At 37.0% G+C, this 23,467-nt stretch overlaps 1 protein-coding gene across 1 annotated transcript in view; it reads left to right on the forward strand.

Moving 5' to 3' along the window:
- The window catches only part of Ubr1 (Ubr1 ubiquitin ligase), a 360,686-nt gene that overhangs the window by 283,377 nt on the left and 53,842 nt on the right, over nt 1-23,467 (forward strand). The window contains exon 23 of the mRNA XM_081752092.1: nt 19,866-20,036. Within this exon, the coding sequence (XP_081608218.1) occupies nt 19,866-20,036 (171 nt within the window). The remainder of the gene's footprint in view (nt 1-19,865; nt 20,037-23,467) is intronic.

Below are 23,467 nucleotides of genomic sequence, written 5' to 3' on the forward strand. Positions count from 1 at the left end.
TTCAAAGTAGTCACCATTTCCGTACAATGTAAGCGTAGTTTGTTTTCGTCCACTTTTTCGAGGGCTTTTCAGACATCTTCGCTTTTTTTCTGTATTTTCATTTTGTTGGTTAAATTCAGATGGCGATTAGTAGTTGTTTCGATTAAAGTCATATACAGGGAAAAGTTCCTATTTCGTGATTGCGACCATATTGAATCCAAGATGAAAACCATTTCAAAGTTTCATATTATCCCATTTACGTAGTCATCATAATGCACATTTATACCAAATTCAGTGTTTCTGCCTTCATCCATTTATTGGGTTGTGCATATACTTTCGTTATTTATTCAGGGCGCCATACTGATCCACGATGGGAACTTTTCTACATTTGGTATTCTTCCCTTTACCTGCCCATTCTCATGAACATTTCTACCAAATTTAGTACCTTCGATTTTTATTATAGGAGGCCATTTTGGATTCAAGACAACGACTTTTTCACACTTTATTTATCATTTCCTGATCACATCTTGATAATCAATATGTGTATTTCATTTGGTATTTCTATCCCCAGTGATTGTGAAATACATTCTCATCCACCATATTGGATTCAAGATGGCGACTTCATGAACTTTTTAAAGAAAGTATTTTCTTAATACGCGTTTGGTGAAAAGTTTTTATATCAAATTTCGTATTTCTAATTTTCATTCTCATTCCCATTCATCATAATCAACATTTGTCTTTGATGTTTCTAGCTTTAGCCATTTGACCTAAAAATATAGATGAAGGTTCTGAGGTCCAGGGACTTTACCGTCCTTTAAAAATAGGACAAATTGCAAGAAAGGGTATTTTTTGCGGGGATATGAAGATTCGGTGTAGGGAAGTTCGGTGCAGGCCCTGGACATAAGGTGGACGCTTCCAGACCCTGGACCTGTTGTATCAGCAATCCATCATTCCTAGCAATTCTTGTGCAGTTTAGAACATTTTAAAATGATATAATGCATTGAGGAAAAATAGTTTTTAAATATATATATATATATATATAATATCATCATCATCATTTTCAACCTATGTCTATCCACTGCTGGATGAAGGTCTCTCCAACTCTTCTCCATAACCATCTATCTTCTGCTGTTCTTTTACATGCTAATTTACAGTGCTTTTTCATTTCGTCACTCCATCTTGTATTACGACGTTTTCCTGGGCGTTTCCTGTCTCTAGGTATCCAGTCGAGAACTGCCTTTGTCCATCTGCCATCAGTTCTTCTAACGATATGTCCCGCCCACTGCCACTTCAGTCCCTTTATTTTCGCAATAATATCCGTCACTCCTGTCATCTTCCTGATCCACATATTTCTTTTCCTATATCTTCGGGTTATTCCGAGCATACATCTCTCCATGCTCCTTTGTGTAGTCTGCAGACTATGAATGTCTGATTTTGTTAGTGTCCATGTCTCAGCCCCGTATGTCAAAACAGGAAGAATACATTCATTGAAAATTTTCGTTTCAGACACATCGGCAGTTTACTTTTTAATATGAGTAATATATATATATATATAGGGTGTCAAAAAATTCCACCGACAAACTTTGGGAGGCAAATCCTCTCATACGAAGAAACAAAAAAAGCTCAGTAAACATGGGTCCGGAAACGCGCTGTTTCGGAGATATAAGGCGCCGAAACCGTGGGAAATGAATCTTCAAACGCGTATATTTCAGAAACTATTCAACGTAGAGGGTGCGGTTTAAAAACTCACCAACGAAGTCATACCTGCTCTTGTTAAACATGCATGTTTCATAATCTTGCAATGCCTGCGGAAGGGATTCCCCAAAGGAGCATAGGGATTCTCGGATAATCTGCCGAGTGAAGATGGCTCGAAAGGGGTATGGATGGACGACTTCCTCACCCCTTAACAGTACTTCCTGGTACCAAGACGATAACTCAAACGGATACAAAATAATGGACACTTGTATACCTGCTGTGTGTGGTTGCATAACCGCCACATACGGATGATGCCCAATAATGAATTTCGGAATATGAAGTACTGAGAATATGCAGTCGAAGGTTCGTAGTGAGGCACGTGCGGTGTTGCTACAGCATAACACGAAGCAGAGTGCTTGAAATTGTGAAAACACTTGATGCAAAGAAAACCCCCAAATAGCACGATAGCGAATACAGTCAGCACATTTCCAGATATGCGTAATGTTTAGCAATGGCTACAAATATCGTTATGTCTAGTGAACTGAGTGAATGTCACTAATGAACGAGACAAATGTTAAGTACATTACATGAATGATCTGATTAAATGTATAAGAGATTTGTGATTTGAAATCATATGCATTATCTTAATAAGTCTGCAACCATCAACCTGATTTCAATGGTACTTGTTCCTTTCAGTTGTTACATCGTTACGTGGATAAGCAAGGAAGCAACAGAAAGCGAGGTTGCACGTTGGCGCGCCGTGTCGCGGGGTCAATCCCCACTAAGAGTCCAAGCTTTGGACTCAACAACTAAGAGATGGATCGGATCGCATTTGAAACTTTGGGTCCCGTCTCCATATAGCGCCGCTGCTGAAAAGGGACGTTGATCATCTTAACAAATAAGCAATCAAACAATAAACAATTGTTATAAACGTACAATTGAATGATACTGTAGTGCGCGAATGTGATATCTAAATGAATTGGTTTAGCTCGTTAAATGAAACGTAAGTCCTGCTACGGTTTCGTTTCCTCTTCGGGTACCCAATTCGCTCGTGTTAACGGATTCCAAAATATGTAAACAGAACAATAAACCACCTTCATATTTTATATCTTGTCTTTATTCCTCCATTTAAAGTTACATCAAGATTGTCTTCGTGTCCATTTTGATCGGTCTATAAGGTGGGGACGTTATTACAAAATAATAATCATAACGTCATACTCTTCTCATGTTTATTTTTGCTTACAATGCAACTGCTGGAGCCTCAAATCTATACGCCTATTCCAATTTAGCAACCACAGTAGATTAAGTGTAGAGAGAACCGGGTACGATCATTGTGTTCAGTAGCCGATCTTGAAAGTAAAAACTGGCGGGGGAGGAGGTATCAGTATTTTGCTATGTGAAATACGTAATTTGGACTGCGTTTTGGTATTTATGACATTAGTGATTTTCTAGTAACGCAGCAAAATTGGGGGACCAAGGCCCCCCGACCCCACCCCAGATTTGCCACTCTTTGTTCAACCATTGTGAGTGGCTTTCTTCAGTTTCACAAGTCGAATGCCAAGATGGTACCTCTATAAACGCTCTGGCCGCAAGATCGCCTGCGTTTGTGTCTGAACTTTAGTCGTCGGATGTCATTAACTCTCATAATGTAAACAGATTTAGGCTGCACTTAAATGCACACGCAGTCGAACTCTGTAGGGTATTGTTGACCTTGAAAAACAAAAACAACATTGATTATCATTTTACTGTGTGTAAGGAAATTGGTTTCTGGTCTTCTTTAAATATTAAAACATGTAAGAGGTATTTCAGTTTCACACGATAATTTTAACTGAGTCCAGAATATTCAACAAAAAGACATTGTCCTTGAAATGACAGTACATAGCGTTTGTCTTACGTCCAAAACTGTTTATAGGAACAAAAATACGATTGAAGAGATAAAATAAACATTGATTAACAGAGTCATGCTGTTAGTGGGATTCGACTCTAAGCCATATGACAGACGAGCACCTAAAGAAGCTAGTCTACCGAAGACTGACGTGTATTCTGGAAGCGACTGTGCTTGTGTGCAGTGCTTACTGTCTGTGCTTTATAAAACACCGTAGTGGGAAATGGAGTTTCTTGGGCAGAATTAAGTGATATGCATCTGGCATATGGTGCAGCTTTGGGAAATGCAAGGGAGGCACAAAGACTGTATAGAGAACGTTTTCCAGAATGACGGTGCCCCCATCACACTACATTTACGTCAATTGATCGGCAGCTGCGAGAATCAGGTTCCTTACATATACACCGGCCTGATGCAGGAAGACCACGAACAGTGTGAACACCAGCATTCGAAGAGAATGTGTTGGACCAATTTGAACAAAATCCCTGAAAAAGCACGCGGGCCGTTGGACATGTGTTGCATGTTCAGCACCAGCAAATGTGGAACGTCCTACATAAAGAACATTTCTATCCATATCCCACACGTGTGCGATTTGCCCGATGGTACCTGCGGCAGTGTGTGGAGAATCCGCAGTTCGCGCCTCATGTTTTGTTCACAGATGAGAGTAGTTTTACTCGTGACGGATGTTACAATGCTCATAATAGGCATATGTGGGCAGCAAACAATCCGCATGTAATGTTTCGCCGAGGTCATCAAGAACGATTCACAGTTAATGTCAGGGCCGGTATAGTGAATAATGTCTTAGTAGAATCTTATGTATTACCTCCACGACTGAACATGTATACTTACAGTGTGTTTCTTTCAGAGGTACTCCCGGAACTGCTAGAAAATGTCCCCCTTGCAGTCCGGCGACAAATGTGGTTCCAGCATGACGGAGGCCCACCCTATCGGCCGCGGCGTGTTCAAAATGTACTTTCTGATATGTTTGGGAATCGATGGATCGGGCATGCTGGTCCTGTAGCATGGCCTCCTAGATCACCGGATATGACACCTATGGACTTTTACCTATGGGGACACATGAAGGAGTTGGTCTACCAGACACCAGTGCAGAATGAATTGGACCTTGTGGGCCACATTGTCGAGGCTTCCGCAAGAATTCGTGTTAACCACGACGTTTTCCCTAGTGTGCGAGACGAAGTGCTTCGACGCTATCTCTTGTGTATTGAAGTCAATGGTTCACATTTTTAGCAGATTTCGTGACGTTGTAAGGTACAAATGAATTACAAACACCATTTCCTGCATTGACTCGTCTTCTTCTGTCTTTGTGCTTTGTGTATTTTATTTGTGTGACTGGAGGTTATGCTTTACAGCATTGCACGGCACCAAATATGCTACCTAATATGCGAATCACATTATCGCTATTCCCAGGAGGTCATTTGTCAGCTGCTTCTTACGTATGTTAATACTATACTCCACAATGCTGCATATTTAACATACATTTGTCCACGATAATTTAGGTACATTTTGATAGCGGGTTTGCATCTAGTTTCAACAGCTCTCAATCACTCTGCTTCGTGTGTTATGCTGTAGCAACACCGCATGTGCCTCACTACGAACCTTCGACTGCATATTCACAGTACTTCATATTCCGAAATTCATTATTGGGCATCATCCGTATGTGGCGGTTATGCAACCACACACAGCAGGTATACAAGTGTCCATTATTTTGTATCCGTTTGAGTTATCGTCTTGGTACCAGGAAGTACTGTTAAGGGGTGAGGAAGTCGTCCATCCATACCCCTTTCGAGCCATCTTCACTCGGCAGATTATCCGAGAATCCCTATGCTCCTTTGGGGAATCCCTTCCGCAGGCATTGCAAGATTATGAAACATGCATGTTTAACAAGAGCAGGTATGACTTCGTTGGTGAGTTTTTAAACCGCACAATCTACGTTGAATAGTTTCTGATATATACACATTTGAAGATTCATTTTCCACGGTTTCGGCGCCTTATATCTCCGGAACAACGCGTTTCCGGAGCCATGTTTACTAAGACTTTTTGTTTCTTCGTATGAGAGGATTTACCTCCCAAAGTTTGTCGGTGGAATTTTTTGACACCCGATATATATATATATATCACTGGCGTGACAGACCTTGCGGCCCTGAGCCTGCCCCAATATCATGTGCAATTATTTCCACCTGAGTGATGGCCGTGGGGTCAGCACTGCGCAAATTTGAACCAAATTATTTTAGTACTAGTTGGCCAATGAAAATAAAGTTTTGGTCTAAAATGACAGTCTTTATTGAGGCAATGAAACTGTTGCAAATATTAAATTAAAATACTCTTCCTTAGTTATATATTTTTAATTTTTTAAATGTTGTTTTTTTCTATTCAACGGGTGGGGTGAATAGGAACAAGCATTAATTTTTTGGTGTTACTTTCCTATTGCATTGCAACTGACATGAATTATCATCATTCCCTTACAGTAAGGCTTTGGCTGCGAGAGTTTCCTTTTTACCTGCCCAAAATGGAAATCGAACACATCTGGAACGTCGGGATAGCCACACACGAAATCGATATATGAGATTTTTCGGAATGACGTTGAAGAAAACTTACGAGCAAATTATTTTTGAACTTTGGAAATGTTTTCCCTTATTTGTTAAGATATCTTTTGATCATCAGTGTTATGTCATACTCTTGTACGGAATAACCCTACTCTGCACACTCCACAATTTTATCAATAATCATTTCTTCTGGTTTTTTTTTTTTTTTTTTTTTTTTTTTTTTTTTTTTACAGTATTCGATCTTGAGACTTTACGTTATATTGGTTTACATGTCTCTGTAAAACTGTTTTGGGTATGTCATATTTTTTACTAACACATCTTTTACGTTAGTTTGTTAACCATAATGCCCTTTTAGCTTTTTCAGTTAGGTCATTTGGGTATTTGCGATATTTTTTGGCACGGGGTTATGGTTTATTTAAGGACATTACGTACCTGTTCACCTGCCACTCTCAAAAATGCTGTTGTTAATTTATAAAAATGTCTTTAAATCAAATTATGAAATTTCAAAACTAGTTTTGCACATGAAACATCGAAGTGCAGTCAAAAACAAATTCTTTGAAGTCCCACAAGTCAAATTGCTTGGAGCGCCACCTTTGGAGTGAACAAAGTTAAACTAAGTTAATTAGTATTAAGATTCTTTGAACAGTAGACCTCGCGATAAATTTCTGAAAGTTTTACTTAGGTTCGTCAGTTCTCATTTTTGGATAATTCATTTTCATTTTCTGGCTACATCCTTATCTGATTTCACCACCCCCTCCACCTTCCTCCGAAACAAAATTAATTCTCCAAGCATATTTGTTTATTTCCTGTCAAAGTATCGTTTCGGTTCACCAGTTTCCATTTTTGATCACCCCTGTTTCATTTTCTGGCTACACCCTTAGCTATTTTACCCCCACCCCCTCCGTAATAATATGCCGTAATCCGCGAAGTACGTTTGTTCGTTTTCTGTGAAACCCACACAGCACATAATGTATAATATACGCATATTAAACGTCTAATACACGTTAGAATGTTTATTATACGTTTAATATACGTATATTATACATTGTGTGTTGCGTGGAAAATTTTGTTTCGATTCGTCAGTTTTCATTTTTAGATCACCCCCTTTTCATTTTCTGGCTACACCGTATCCGATTTCATGCATCTCCGGAAACAAAGGTCGTAATATATGTTTGTTCATTTGCTGTGACAGTTTCGTTTTGATTCGTCAGTTTTCAATTTTAGATCACCCCCGTTTTTGTATTCTTGCGATTTTATTCCTTATCCGATTTTACCCCGCTCCCTCCGAAACAATAGGCCGTAATCCCCAAATATCTTTGCTCATTTGCTGTGAAAGGTTTGTTTTGATTCGTCAGTTTTAATTTTTTTGAGATCTTTCTTTTCCGTTTTCTGGCTACACCCTTATCCGACCCCCCCCCCCCCCCCCACACACACACCTGCGAAGTAACAGGTAATGTCCGAAATATGTTTGGTCATTTCCTGTGGAAATTTCGTTTTGATTCGTCCGTTTTCATTTTTAAATAACCCTCTTTTCTACTTTCTGGCTACACCCTTATCCGATTTTTACCCCCTCCCCTTCCTCCGAATCAATAGCTCATAATTGCTTATTTATTAAGCTCTTATAACAGAGAGTAGTTTATCAAATTAGTTTTTAATTGTGGTTTTCTTCGTTTTTCTATATTTTCGCACTATTAAGAGGGAATTTCACCCCCTTCCCCTTGTCCGATTTTGTTTCCCAACGAACTCGACCTGTCATTTGAACCAATAAACACTCTGAAACGAACAATAGACCTCGTGATAAACCTGCGAAAATTTCATTCGTATTTGTCAATTTTCACTTTTAGATAACCCCCTTTTGTAATTTTCTAGCTACACCCTTGTCCGATTTACCCCCCCCCCCCTTTCCGAAGAAATACCTCCAGATCCTCGAAGTATATTTGCTGATTTATAAAGCTCTTGCAACAGAAAATAGACCATTAAATTCGTTTTTTTTTATTTTCTGTGTTTTTCTACATTTTTGCACTTTTAATGGGGTTCCACTCCCTCCCCTTGGTTCGATTTTGTTCTCCAACGAATGATCTGTAACTTGAACAAATAAACAATCTGTGAAAGTTTCATTTGAATCGGTTCACGCGTTCGACTTTTATCGTGCGACATACACACAGACAGACAGACAACACAATTGCCGAACTTTCGACTAGAAGACTTCGCAAGCTCGGTCAAAAATTGTCAACAGTAATGTAGCTAAAAATAGTTGCAGAGAAAAAATGTTAAAGCAAGTCGCCAATCCTATTATTGCATGCATAGCAAGATTAGAGTATGAAGAGTACCTCAAACAATTAATATAGGGTTTCTCTTGCATTTATAAAACCTAAGAGTGAACAAATTAAGAAAATGAAAGTTTTGTTCGTATTCACCCCACTTGAAGGTATAAAGCATTACCATAAGATCTGCAGGGCAGGGATTTTTCTATATTCCTCAAAACTCCCCCTAACATCCCTTCAAAATTATTGAGAAACCCATCCTTCTCACTTATAGCTAGGAAGTTTCGGCGCAGGAACCTTCAATGCAAGAAATTATTATAATAATTGTATTTCCACAAAAAACTATGAGACATGCATGGTATAAATTATTTAAGTCCTGCAGTAGGCCTACTTTTTTTTTTTTTTTTTAAAAAAAAGGCATGTTTTGATATGTAATGACATATATTATCTCTTGCAGGTCCTATTTTACCCTATCATTAGCAGGGTTGATATGTTTAAAACAAAATGTTTAAAACAAGTGTTTAAAACATGTTTAAAACGAGGGCTGTTGTTTTATTCAGTTTGTTTTAAACGTTTTAAACAAATTGTTTTAAACGTGTTTTTTTTTCGATGCTGGTTGGACATGTTTAAAACAACTAAAATATCAGATTGAAGAAGCTAATTTAATTTTCTAGCAAACACATCCTCCGCAGGATTTGTGCATTAAGTAAATTACAAGCAGAGTTATATTCTTATTATAACAGCAATTACTGAACGAAATTCTGCACATCAATCTGCGTATAACTAAACCAACAGAAATTCAAGTGAAGTATTTGAACATTTCTTAATTTCCAAGAATAATAAAAGTTAAATACACTATACACTATTCTAAGACCAAAATTCACAAAATCAAAACTTGGGTATTTTTTTTATCACTATCATTTCCATAATAATGAACAGTTCTCACTCACATCATAAGTTAGAAGAAATACTCTGCCAAATACAATACAACTCATAGAAAAGAGCAGTGACTAGCCTACAAGGAGCAAATGACATTTTAACTAAACAGTTTTCAACATGGGTAGCTAATAATGATTAGTGTCTACGGCATAACAACACAATTAACTCTAGACACGCACCAGGGATTTTAACAAAACGGTAGACTCTCATGTTCGGGGCTCTGCTGACCCCCCCAATTATCACAGAGTCATGAGTTATACACCATTGGAAAGCTTATAGACCAAAAATTCCAACGAGGTAACATTCGTGAAATTCCCGTTGTATTCGTAGAAAAAGAACAGACATAAAAAATCATTAAAAATATGAAAATATTGACTTTGCGGGGCCCTGGTAACCCTTGCAGTCTCCCTACGCTGACAAAATGATGCTGATGTGTAGATCACATACTTGTGACAATAATATAAGAAATGGTAACCATTGCGTAATGAATTCGTTTATGTAGGAAATATTTTTTTAAAAAAAATATGGTATACGCAGAAAAACATTCGTTGAATTAGACATTCTCTCCCCTCCCCCACTATAGTACCACGTCCATATGCAAGTCATTTTTCCTGCACACATCATGTATACGAACAAGAATTATGCTTCTAGACCACTTCAGTGAAATATATCTTGTGTTATATGGGACCGTCCCGAAAATAAATGTAAATTAACCAAATTTGATCCCCTGTTCCTCTATAAACAATAAATACACATACAGGTTACTATCATGTAGGGGACTACTTCATTGTTTCACATACCAATTTTTAGGGATGTACCACAAAGGGAGGATGAATACCCGCCAAAACCTGATGAAAAAAATTTGATGAAAAATAAAAAAAACTTCATCCTCTCTCTCTCAGCCGTACATACGTACCCCCTATATACATAAAATGCAACTGACGAAAAGCTTCATCCCTCAAAAATACTTTGGTACCAAATCATCTTTCTAGCTTAATTAAGGACTGAGCTATTAATGTTTGTTGTAAAAATAAATGTAATTTACGTAAAAAAAACTCCAAAAATTGGCTAACTTTGCCCCCTTCCTGCTAACCCATATAAGCAAGAAGTACAAATACACGATATTACCATGTAGTGGCCTACTTCATTGCTTCACGTAACAATTTTTATGAATCTATTCCCCAAGAGGGGGAATGGCCCACAAAAAACTGTTGGAAAAAAACACGATATTTACCCTCCTCCCACATACATAAAATGCACATCAGCAAAGCTGCATCTTTCAGGAATAAATTGGTACCAAAACCATCTTCCAGCTTTAATTTGAGGTTTAAAACTGAGCCATTGAGGTTTAAAGCCCTGATAGAACGTAACACAAAGAAACTAAACTACATATTCTGTGAACGGAGATCGGGAAATTCCCGATTTCTTTCTCCGGAATTGAATATTTGGGCGGATCGAGATTAGGGAAGTTCCCGAAATTTGATCTAGCGGTTAAATACAGATGGCAAGCAATACCTAAGAGTGTAAAAATGTAATATATATGCCTATTTAGATTATTGTTTTAAACAAAATAAACATTTTAAACATGTTTTTTTTTTTTGTTTAAAACAAAGTACTTTGTTTTAAACGTTTAAAACGTTTTAAACAAAAAAACATGTTTTAATCATAAAAAACGTTCTTTTTGTTTTTTTTTTGAAAAAAATCATATTTTTTTCAACCCTGATCATTAGTCTAGACATTATTATGAAGGTAGGATTCAAATGAATACATTTGCTTCTAAATCCATGAAGTATCTGGGTTGTATAAAATATTTTATGGATACAAAAAATAAATAAAAAAAATATGGATGATGTAATGGAAAATAATATTATGGAAGCAACACATATAGACAGGGTTGGAAATGGAAATTTACAAGTTATGGAACGCTGTAGTCCGCTACGGTCCGAGTCGAGCCCTGATTATAGGACAACCTACTTTCGTGCATGGCAAAGTATTTACATTTTAACCAATAAATATCAACATTTTTGATCTTCTTATTGGATCACACAAACTGTTGTAGATGATGAATCTAAATTTAGTATGAATATACACAGTGGCGGCGATTGGACGTTAAAAGTGGGGGGGGGGGGGGGCAAGATATGATCTGAATATGTGTATATCAATGTTAGTGTTTCTGGTTGTTTCTAACACTTTGAAGAAAGGTTGTATAACTAATAGGATACTATCTTTTTCAGTTAAAATGCCGTATATCGTGTTTCATATTTAATTAAATAAATTCACAAGAGCAACGCACACTGGTACTAACCCTTGATTCCTTACTCATGAACATCTTAAAATTCTGTCTGGAAAATTGTGTGATCAGATTATTTAACAACATATTTGTAAAACAAATAAATAGAAAGGATATTATTAATCAAACTAATGAATAATGAGGCTTGTTTTGTAGAAGTTATATTGAAACTGGGGATTAATAAACAACTTATATTTTTAATTCCACACTTGCCATTAAATGTATGTTATTACTCTTAGAAAATGAAAGACAGTAAATACAAGGATATGCTACGACACAATTGTAATATTAATTCCTTTGAATTGCAATTAAAACGCAATTCCTGTAGCTGTCTTATATGGTACCATTTTTTTCTATGAACCAGTAATATATGCAAAAACTTTATATTTCCAAATGAAACTATATACCGTACATTAACCATTTTAAATTATGGCTTTTTAAAGGTAAATTATTGAATTTCAGTCAATCAGCTACAGCATCATCCCTATTTATCGTAGGATCATGTTTTGTACCTCTTTCTCTTCAGAATAGAACAATCTTTCGAACTGTTTCATTTACGTTTTCCTATCATGTCCTCGTTGAACTTCTTCCCCCCCATTTTCAAATGATTTCGCACCCTGTTGAAGGGCATGCATGTATGAACTGGAAACGCCTTAACTGGTAGAGTTTGTTGGAACAGACATTTCAAATTGGGTCGTTGACGACAAGCCTGGACACATTCCTGGGGTGTCCAGGTTTGTCGCGGTCGATCCCGACAAGCCTGGACACATCTCATTTTGGGTCGTTGACGACAAGGTTGGACGACGACAAGCCTGGACACATTCCTGGGGTGTCCAAGCTTGTCGTGGTCGATCCCGACAAGCCTGGACACATCTCATTTTGGATCGCTGACGACAAGGTTGGCCAACGACAAGCCTGGACACATTCCTGAAGGTGCCCAGGCTTGTCGGGATCGACCCAGAGATGCTTTGGCATATCTCATTTTGGGTCGCTGACGACAAGGTTGGACAACGACAAGCCTGGACACAAAAAGTGTCCAGGCTTGTCGTCGTCCAACCTTGGCGCGGTCCCTTCACAAATATCACATGTTTCGGACATTTTTGAATATTCGTTATGCTTTATGTCTGATTATTCGGCAGTGGTTTTTAGCAGGCGGTTCTTACAAATAAAACTTAACTAACACAGTAGTAACCAATGTTTTGTTTACTGATTTTCTAGAGGGGAAAGAACTTAGACTCTTGGCAACTTAAAAGTTGTAGACCCCCTCCTGAGCCAGGGGTGACCATTCCTCCAGGTGCTTGGGCAAAATTTCTCCCACATTTATTCTCCCCTCCCCACCAGGAAAAAGAGTGCCTAAATTGTTAGCGAGATTTCTCCCCTCTAATGAATTCTACACTGTTTTGCATTCTCATACATAGGAGAGTACATCACTTGGTAGCAGGGGCATAGCCAGGATTTGATTTCAGGGGATCGCTGGCTAAACGTTCATTTGGGGGGAGTCCGGGGCCCACCCCCGGATAAATTTTGAATAAAACCGCAATCTTAGGGTAAAGACATACCTAAGAGATCTCGCAATCAATGTCGAGTAGTGGTCGCTACCTCGATGTCTAGGTCTAGATGGATGAAGGGCGCACATAGCGAAGATGTCGCATCCTCGCTGTAGTTCCTCAGTTTGAGGAGAAACATCACTGTAACGCGTCTGAAACTATTACATAAAAATCACTGCTAAACATTTTGAAATTGAAAGGACCAAGCAGTTTATAAATAGGGATGGACGCAACACGAGACATGAGAAATGCTAGTCTCGCCTCTTGTTTCGCAAAAATATTTGAGTCTCATCTCTTGTCCATCTCCGTAATAAATCAAAGACTTTTACATTTTTTTTTCAATTTTCTGTGAAGAAATGCCCTTATTCAGCACTCAGGCGAAAAATCATTTTCCAGTAAAATAAATAAAAATAGGCGTGTCTTCAGGTTTCGATTTGCAAGTGGTATTAACTCAGCAAATGAAGTTTCGGCACTGAATTCCATTATCCGACATTTCCTCCCTATGGATATGTGCCTGTCTTTACAGGTATTTCTTTAGCTTCTATCAGTAACAAATTTAGAAGAAACCCTTTTTTATTAATCTCGGAATTGGGGGGAGGAGTGGAGCTTTTAAGCATAGATATCATTAACAGTAGCTTCTTTTTTTCTTTAGAAATTCCACAATTTATGGACTTCAGCCCGAAAGCCCCCTGCAACCGTCACTGGCTTATATAATAATAAGCTACAGCATAATTCTCAAATAAATATGAATAACTTACCTGACATTGACATTTTAGTTGCTACTTTCTTCCATTCTCTATTTAAAACTAGTCTATTATGATGTTTGTGTTTCTTATCCCATATTGTTGGAACATTCCTCGCTAGTTCTATTAATATGTCTTTCATAATCAAATTTAATAGTGCAGGAAAACCTCTCGAGCATAGACATACAAAATCCTCTACTGACGAAATTCTAAGCAAATGAAGACTTTATTCCGTGCAGCGCTTCAGGAAAACTAAAGAGAACACGAGCTACAGCGATGCTTCCGCTGAACATTGATGTAAAAACAAACTTGGTTGTTTATCATCGCGACCACTAATTCACCCTCGCGGTCGACCTCTGGGTCGCGATGTAGCGTACATCTTCGGCATGCGCATACCTCTTAGAATCCATGTGTTTGTGCCGGAATCGAGGGTGCGACCGCGACTTAAACCTCGACCTCGATCGCGAGATCTCTTCGGTACGTTTCTGCACTTAAACCTTATTTTAACAACTTACACAAATGTCGGAGGTTCCAGACCTCTTGGCTACGCCACTGCTTGGTAGTATCCATTGCTCCTAAACATCGGCCTCTGTTCACTTCCACCTTCAGCCATAATTTTATTCTTTAAGGCCAAAGAGAATACATTCTTTCTTCACATTTGGCGTTCTTAAAAGTGAAATTATGGTGTAATTAAACGTGTGATTTTGCCATTTTGAATGTAAATTTATCTCCCTTCCTCCGCAAAACAAATCTCATGGGCGCAATCTGCTCCTTAAATCCCGCGTGTATGCCCCCCTGTTCCAAATAGAAAAATTGAATTTGGATATTTTCTGCAAGACTATTCGCGAGATATAGAATTTCATATCCAGTATTTCTGTTTACTTGGTATGGAATTAATGGAAGTGGAACTAATTGTTTCGTGTTGCAGAACAGCCATGTATAAATGTTTTGTGTTGCTATAAATGTATGAAAAATGTTAGGAAAGTTTCTAGAAGGGTTGAAAATATTCTTGCCAGGCTTGGACAACAGTAATTAAGTTAGTGCCAGGGAAAGAAAAACTAGAGACGGAGAATTTCCCTAGCTTCCCCTTTAAAATAAACGTTTTGTAAGTCACAAACGTTTTGTGTCTGACGTATGACTGCCTATTGTTCTGTGTGGCTCCGTGGTTGAGTGAGTAGAGTCATTGCTTGCTAATCGTGAGGTTCATGGATTGAATCGTGTCCAGGGCTGTTGAATTTTTTTCATTCTTTGTTCCCCATATTTTAAGATGTTTCTCCCCCTCCGTAATCGTCTGATGCTCTCAACTGAGTTCTCCACTTGAATTCAGCAACTGGTAGTGGGATGGTCTAAGGTTCGGGTGAGCTTTTACATGTCTACTTACAAAATCAAAATTTGCGACAAAATATGGATGCTATCCGATCATTTTGTCTCAAATTCTAAATTTGAACATGTGACTGTATCTCTCTTTCATCATGTTTGCATCTCTCGTTCTCCAATGTCATCAGCTATCACATAAGATGGCTTGAGAACAAAACTTCAAATCATAAAAGCGCTATACCAGTGGTCTCACTCTCACTAAGCATTTAATTAAAAGTATGTTTTCATACTGAAGGATGGGCGCATTCGCTCTTCTTACCCCCTGAAGTGACTGAATATTTATTGGAAGTCATTTCAGATCAAACGACTGAAAGAGTGTTTTACACCAACAGCAACAGGATTGGACTTCCATTTTTTGTTGCACTTTATCTTCACGAATAGGACAAATATCAAATAATATGTTTGGCATAAGAACTACACGTCTGAGATTCATCTCATTTTGGAGAAATGATGTTGCAGACGGTAGTGGGAATTTCGCCCAAGTGTACGGGAATTTTCACTGCCTAGCGATTCTGCCACCTACTTTCCTTTAAAGCTAATTCGGTTGCAGTACTTCCCGTCAAATGGTTCGGACTCAACTGGCGGAGCGCTCTTGCCGTAAATCTTCATATGAGTGTACCATCCAGAAGTAAGTGTCCCTTACTGTACATAAAAACTATATAAATGTAATCTATCCGCAATATCGCCTGGTTTTTAGGATCACCCTCAGAGTTTCCAGTTAAGTTTGAAAGAAAGAAAAAATCGATAAAAAGTTGTTTCAGAGTTACTGCTTCCCTTATTCCTCTCTCGTCATTCTGCATGCGCAAATGATACTCTGTGTTGAAATGTGGTTCATACCCTTTCTAAGGAGAGATCAATTATTGACGTAGAAAAACTACGAAGGACACAGTGGTGGATGGTTAAACAGTCTTACATTTTACATGCATTTCCTGTTCGTCATAAGAAGGGGAAAGGACATTGGAAGAAACTTCTAATACTAAGAGAGAATGAAATATACCGTGCTTTTTTTTTACCCAAAAGAAAAAAAAATAAAGTTTTGTATCATGCCATAAAATTTTATTAATATTCCTATTATCACACTTTCATGTATCTGTAATCAATCTTCTACATAGATGTCGTCAGGTTCTTCAGTAGAGGTCATGGACCACTGAAAAATTATATTGTAGAATTGTAGAATTATATTGTAGAAATGTGTTGTAAAAGTTCTTCACATCATTCTTGACACATTTCTTGACATGTATTGGTACCATATGATGTGGATAAACCTCGTGTGTCGGTAGATCACAAGGAGTATCTATATCAGTCTCACAGAATTGTCTGTTGCATTAATTCATCAACAAATCCGAGACTTGTTTTGTTTTTTTTGTTTTTTTTTTTTTTTTCCTCGAGTGCTTTGCTTTATACTATATGATATTTCTTGTTATAACTTCTTTAAGGGTGAACCACTTGTTTATACTACTTTTATTCATTAGTTCTCGGTATTCCTCCGTGTATAGATTCAGTCTTTTGATTGTCCGGAATCACGTTCGCATGGGAAAACTGAATAGTTGCGTATGGGGTAGTATTGATCTATAGTTTCAAACATATTATTTTCAGCCATATGTAAAAGAAGCCTGACCAGAGCATGATTGTTATTCTGTGCGGAGCACCCATTCCAGAGCAGTATTAGATTTTTCATATTTTCAAATTTCTGAGGTGTAAAATAATCAAAATGGGAAGAGCTTCGTTTGAGATCTTTTAAACCTGTCGTATTAATATTAAGCGTTGCTCCACCAGTACCAAAGTTATGCACACTAAATGTGAACACTCAGAACTGCCTGAGGTAAAAACTTTTTTACATTTTCAATTAAGATATTGAGCCCCGTAATTCTCCCATTTTATTAAAATTATACCTGTATTTCCCAGGATTTTCTTCTCCTTTAGCACAGTCCGATTACTCCTTTTCATTCCGACATTTTGTAAACAAGGACAAAAGACATACATAAATTAAGCAATGATACGGCACACACACAGACATAAATTTTCTATTTTGCATAAACATCACATGTGCAGTAGATGTGACTTTCCTGTGTAGTATCAGATCTTTAGATGCAACTTTTAGCGTTGTTGTAGTGGTCGTTGATATGCCCTATTTCCACAGTGTTACAATCTACGAGCTTCAAAAGAAAATTAAGAAATTAAATAAATAGTTTTTCATATTTTGTTGATTATGACTTCTTTTTTTTTTTGTGCGAAATTTGATTGATTTGAAAATAACGTAATATAAACTATGTATCTCTCTCACCCATACAGATATATACTTGTATATAAAATATATATGGTATGTGTATAGAGCGGGGCAACCTACTTCGTTATGCTCAGATAGTATGGAACTGTGTGTACCCGATGTCAAACTTTTTAAATGACTACACATACATCAATGTAATTGGAAGAATTTGAATTTGTACTAGTGATAGGGCCTTCATCAATTTGTGTTTCAATTCGCACTACATTTTTGTAGAATTACACTCATTTATATACATAATTCTGGAAGAAACTTCAAACTCACTTTAAATTTATTCTTTTCACTTTTATAAATACTTAAACTTATAACAACACTATAGTGTAACACTGCAACGCTATGCCACGCATGTGCACATTGTAATAGTAGTAGTAGACGATTAAGTAGTCTGTTCGAAGAACGCAATATTGCGTACTTCGATTTAATCGTCAGTGATTTGCAAGAGATATTGGCAGGAATAAGATGTAATACAAACACATGTGTATATTTTAACGTTTTTGCATTGAGTGTTTCAACATCAATAATTATGTTGATTTAATTGTTTCCCTCTTGGCCTGAGTATGAAACCCAGTTATATTTACGTTACATACAGAAAAATGATCGAATAGAGGCAACAGTACAAAAAAAAAAAAAAAAAAAAGTACGAGAATACCGTACGAAAGAAGCACAATACATGCAAGGAAAGTGAATTTTCTTGTGAGAGTTTTCAAAACCTTTTCCTTCTTGAATTGTATTCATTGTTAAAGATATTTCAATAAATTTAGAATACATCTTACATAATAATTAAAAGAACATTCATTTAAAATGTTTTAAACCAAGCTTTGAAAACCACATGCATCAGAAAAATGTATACAGACTTTGAACTGTCAGAAAATTTATTTTCCAATCTAGTAGGTTAAATTTCTGGGGAAAAGTAATGTGTTTCCTCAATAGGTGGTAGCAAAATCATGGCAAGAGAGTAACATCAACATGACGGCCAGGCGTTTGGAGTTTTGAAGAAACATTGAAAAGAGGAAGTAGATTATTAAGTGGTGCTGGAAGTTCAGAATGTTTGTGTGGTTCAGAGACAGTGGAAGCGCAAATATGAAATTGATCCACCTTCAAGAGTAACAATTACATGTCTATGAGACTAATTCGAGGTTCATGGTAGAGAGTGTGATATGGAGAAAGACCGAACAGGACGATCTCACATGTCTACAAGTGCTGAATCCTCAGTTGCGGTGCTGGAACTGTTTCAGCGTTCACCACAATAATCTTCAAAGCAAAGGTCACGTGAGAACGGCGTAAGTGCTTAATGTGCTACACATACTGAGGAAAGGAAAGTTACATATGTACATTTCAAGGCTGGTGTAACAACTAAGTCACGACAACTCAGATCGCAGGATACAATTTTGTGAATTGTTCAGGAGACAGTTACACGTCAACCGGCATTTAGGGGTGGCATTGTTTGATCGGATGAAGCACAATTCAAACCTAATGAAACTGTCAATAGGTATTTGTATGTACTGGGGTGAAGATAATCCCCACATTAGTGTTGAAAACACTACGAATTTGCGTGGTGTAAATGGCTGGTTTTTCTCCTAGGGTACTCATTGGGCCTTTCCGTTTTGGCAGTACTGTGACTTTATTTCATTTTCTCTGCGATTCGTGTAACGTGCGGTAATAACAGGTTTTATTACCAACAAGATGGCGCCCCATTGCACTATCTTAGAGATGTGCGAGCATACCAGGGGACCAATCAACTTTCCTGCACGCTTTCGGACCTTACGCCTCTCGATGATTTTTATTTTATTTTTTTTTATTTATTTTTTTTTTTTAGGTGGCACAATTAAAGACAATATGTGCCGTCGTAAACCACGTAACCTGGACTCATTTTGGGATGAGATTCAAACAGTGCGCGCTAGGACACTTGAATGCGAAGTATGGAAGCAGTCGTGCCTCGTACTTAGAAATGTATCGATGCTGAAGTACACGATTTTGAGCGTTTACTTTCACCACCATTTGGAATTTTCAGTTTGAACAGAAAGTACGCTTATTTTTCAAATTGGACTGTATCCTTACTTTTCGCGGAAATTTAATCTTTAAGGTTGGAAAATCCAAAGTATGTATACATTTTTGTGACGCATCAGGTATTGGCACCTTAGCCTTATATTATTACACAGCTAACAATAGTCTTTTAACACGATCTTAATTTGAAGTATAGTTCTTATCCTTGTGTTATTTTATAATGTACAGTATTAGTGTTAATTAGCCATGTACTGCATAAGTATCATTTTAGATGATCAAGGGATGTTTCTATTTCAGGTGATAAGCAGTCATGCGTTGTCTCTACTCTCAATGCTCCTGAATAATCCAAATAAAGGACCTTGCATTTTAGAGTGGGATTCGTTTGGCCTTTTGGTTCCTCTTTCTCTCTCCTTGCCCAGTTTATTTTCTAGTAGTTCCTCAGCTCCAGTCCCATCAGGAGATATTGGAGTAAGTATAAATACAATCCAGTTGTGGTATCTTCACATGTAATTATATATATATATATATATATAATGTACTTTTTTTTTCAAGTAATCTTCAATGTTTCTTTAAATCTGTTATGCATTTACTTCTTTTATGTACATATCCCAAAGATTGAAACAAAGGAATCCTGAACCAAACAGAAAAAATAATAAAGCCAGAAGGCCACCATTGTTTTAAGGTTAGTTTAAAGGGACAAGTTTTGCCGTTAGATGTCACTACAATCTTCGTATCTCTCTCATGTATTTTCTACCTTTCACTAAAATTCACGATTTCTTTTACAAATTTCAACCTAGAGACTTCAAATTTTTAGAGGAGGAACTTCATAACCTATCGAAGGCAACAATCCGTGACGATTTTTTATTTAGAATTTTCTTTATTGTTGAAATGGTTTTATTGTTGAAATGGATATCCAAACCTTGAACAATATAACTGTTTCAAAAATGAAGAAAAGTCCAAATAAAAAGTCGGCACGGATTGTTACGTTCGATAGGTTATGAAGTTCCTTCTCTAAAAATTTGAAGTCTCCAGGTTGAAATCTGTAAAAGAAATCGTGAATTTTCATGAAAGGTAAAAAATATATAAGAGAGATGCGAAGACTGTAGTGACATCAACCGGCAAAGATTGTCCCTTTACACCAACCTTAAGAAAGCGAAATAGAGTAAGTTTCCAGGAAAATACCCTATTAGTCAGAAAGGAGAACTGATTTTACAGAAAAGGTCAATCGCTAAGGTAATGAAGTTGCATACTGGTAATCATGGCCAAGTGATATTTCTAAGTAAAAATGGAGGGAAAAAATCCTCGGTATGAGTTAACCGATAAAAGTACAAAGTGGAATCTGTTCTGACAAAACTCGTTTTTGGATTGGTATCAATATTCCTACCTTCAGCACTAAGTTTCCCCATCTACTTATCTCGCAACGTATGGTTTGATGGAATATGTAATTAAGCTTACAGTGACTTCCATTTGTTCCCCAAGTTAAAACAGCATATTCGCGAGAAGTTTGAAAATGATACGGCCGTTACACATGCTGTGGAACATCGGCTTTTTTTTAAATAAACAAGATGTAAAAGTAGGACATACGTCTGCTAAGTGCTTTCCTGTAATGAATGATTTTGTCAATAATAATAATAATAATAATAATAATAATAATAATCCTTCTATATCAGGGATAATAATTGTTAAATACCCTTCGGTACATTGAATGTATTTCTTAGTTCACTGTCTTGGGAGAGAAAGAAACCAACCGAAGCTATTTGTTCACTGGTATCCATCTACGAAGGCTGCAGATACATAAGGCAAATATATATTGTAGTGTTGCGACGTAATTTTAGGAAGTGTAACCCTTATTTATTTTCCATGTACTTTCTTAATTTAATCATATCTGTGTATTAAAATGCTGGCAACCAGAATCCAGTGATTCAATTTACTGCCTAAGGGCGAACGAGGGAAAAGACAAGTATAAATGAAGAAATAGTTGAATCTTTCCTGACAACGTGATCGAAATAAGTGTTCTCGGGCTATCAGCCAGGTTAAAATTATTGATGTACAGAATGAATAAAAAATCAGATCAATTGAACATTGATAATAGCATCGCGGTTCGTCCTTTCTTCCTACCTAGAAATATACTTCTACCACTCACAAAAGAGAAATTCATATAATTCAGAGTATTTTCTGCATCAGATTCAATGGTTTTCCAATTTACAGTAATTCTCATTGATTGAAAACTGACAAATTGTTTCAAACATTAATATTATTAAATGATGACTAGGAGCAAAAGCTCTACCGCTGTCTAGTGGTTAGCGCGTGTATTTTTAGTTCACATTTTCCCGCATTTGATTTCCGGTGGAAGAGCACAAAAAATCAATCTCACAATCATTCACTTTCAATAAGTATATGTGTCCTTTAGCCTAAAGGACACTATCGTGCGACGTTAAACCAAAAAAAAATTTTTTTTTTTATTTTCGAAGGAAAAAATCTTAGATTCAATGCAGTAGAGCAGCAGACAAAAATACGTGATCACTGAAAATGGGATTTCTGTCCTTTATATAATATATATATATATATAAAAGATGCTAACAAAATGCCTATTGTCAGAGGAGAGATGTGCTTCTCTATCCTAAAGAAAATAAAGCTGTAAATATTTCTGTTCAGAGAAACTTAGTGAGAAGCATTCCAGATTTCAAACATAACGAAGAATGAGCTTCCATTTTAAACAACGTATAGTTGATTTAACTATTCTATCAGGCCTTGTTTCCATTTTGTACTAGAACACAATAACACAGTGAGCAAGGCTATGTGATGATATGTAAAAAATACAATCAGTAACAGTTCCAACACAATAACAGTCTTCCTTAGACTTCTACTCCTTCTGGCTGCTTAGGAGTTGGTCATCTCTTATATACTATCCAGTACTATCAGATATAATAATGAATCGATGAGAGAAGGAGACAATAGAAAGAGGAGGAGAAAGACTGCTTTTTTTTTTTTTTTTTTTTTTTTTGCCGCTGTGTGACTGTTTAGGAATATGGAAGGGAACGAGAAGGTAGCTAGAGAAATTCATAAGAGACGTGGAAGATGAAAAGAAAAGGATTAGACTAGAGAATGAAATAGAAGTAGACAAGGAGATAAACTATTTAGATATGAAAATAAAGAAGTCGGAAGGAGGAGAGGTTATTATAGCCTGGTACCAAAAAGAGTGTGGAGCGGGAGTGTATTGCCACAAACGAAGTGATGTGGATGAGAGTATGAAGAAAAAATTCATAAAAAGCATGGAGGAAAGAATAGGAGACGTAAACACAAATGAAGAACAGAGGAAAAGGGATTTAAAGAAGTTGTGGACACAACTAAGGAGAAACTGAGAAGATAAAGAGAATGCTTCGGAAAGCAGGAATAAATACGTACAGGAAAGGAGGAAGCAGAATAATTGAACTAGTCAGAAAAACTAAGAGAAAAGCAATAGCGAACAAAGATCAAAGGGGAGTAATATATAGAGTAGGATGCACGGAGTATAACAAAATTTACATAGGAGAAACAAAAAAGGAGATGGAAGAAAGGATTAGACAGCACAAGGATGTTGTAAGATTGAAAAGAGACAACAATGCGATATATAAGCATCAGAAAGAGACAAACCACAGGGTAGGGTAGGTAGGAAGGAGTGGTGGTCATAGAAGTAGAGAATAGAACATTGGTGAGGAAATGGAAAGAAGCCAGGGAGGTTATGAAGGCAGGGGACAAGTGATGAATTGGAATGCAGGACTCTCCATAAATAAAGAGTGAGAGAAGATTCTGCTTAAAGAAGAAAGAAAGAGAAGAAACTAACAAGAAAATAAGGATAATTAGAGGACAGAATGTATCCAGCGAAAAAGTAAACTTTTAATTGGACACGTGTGCAGCTA

This window comes from Thermobia domestica, chromosome 3, assembly GCF_964235325.1.
Source record: "Thermobia domestica chromosome 3, izTheDome1.hap1.1, whole genome shotgun sequence".
Classification (NCBI taxonomy): Eukaryota; Metazoa; Arthropoda; class Insecta; order Zygentoma; family Lepismatidae; genus Thermobia; species Thermobia domestica.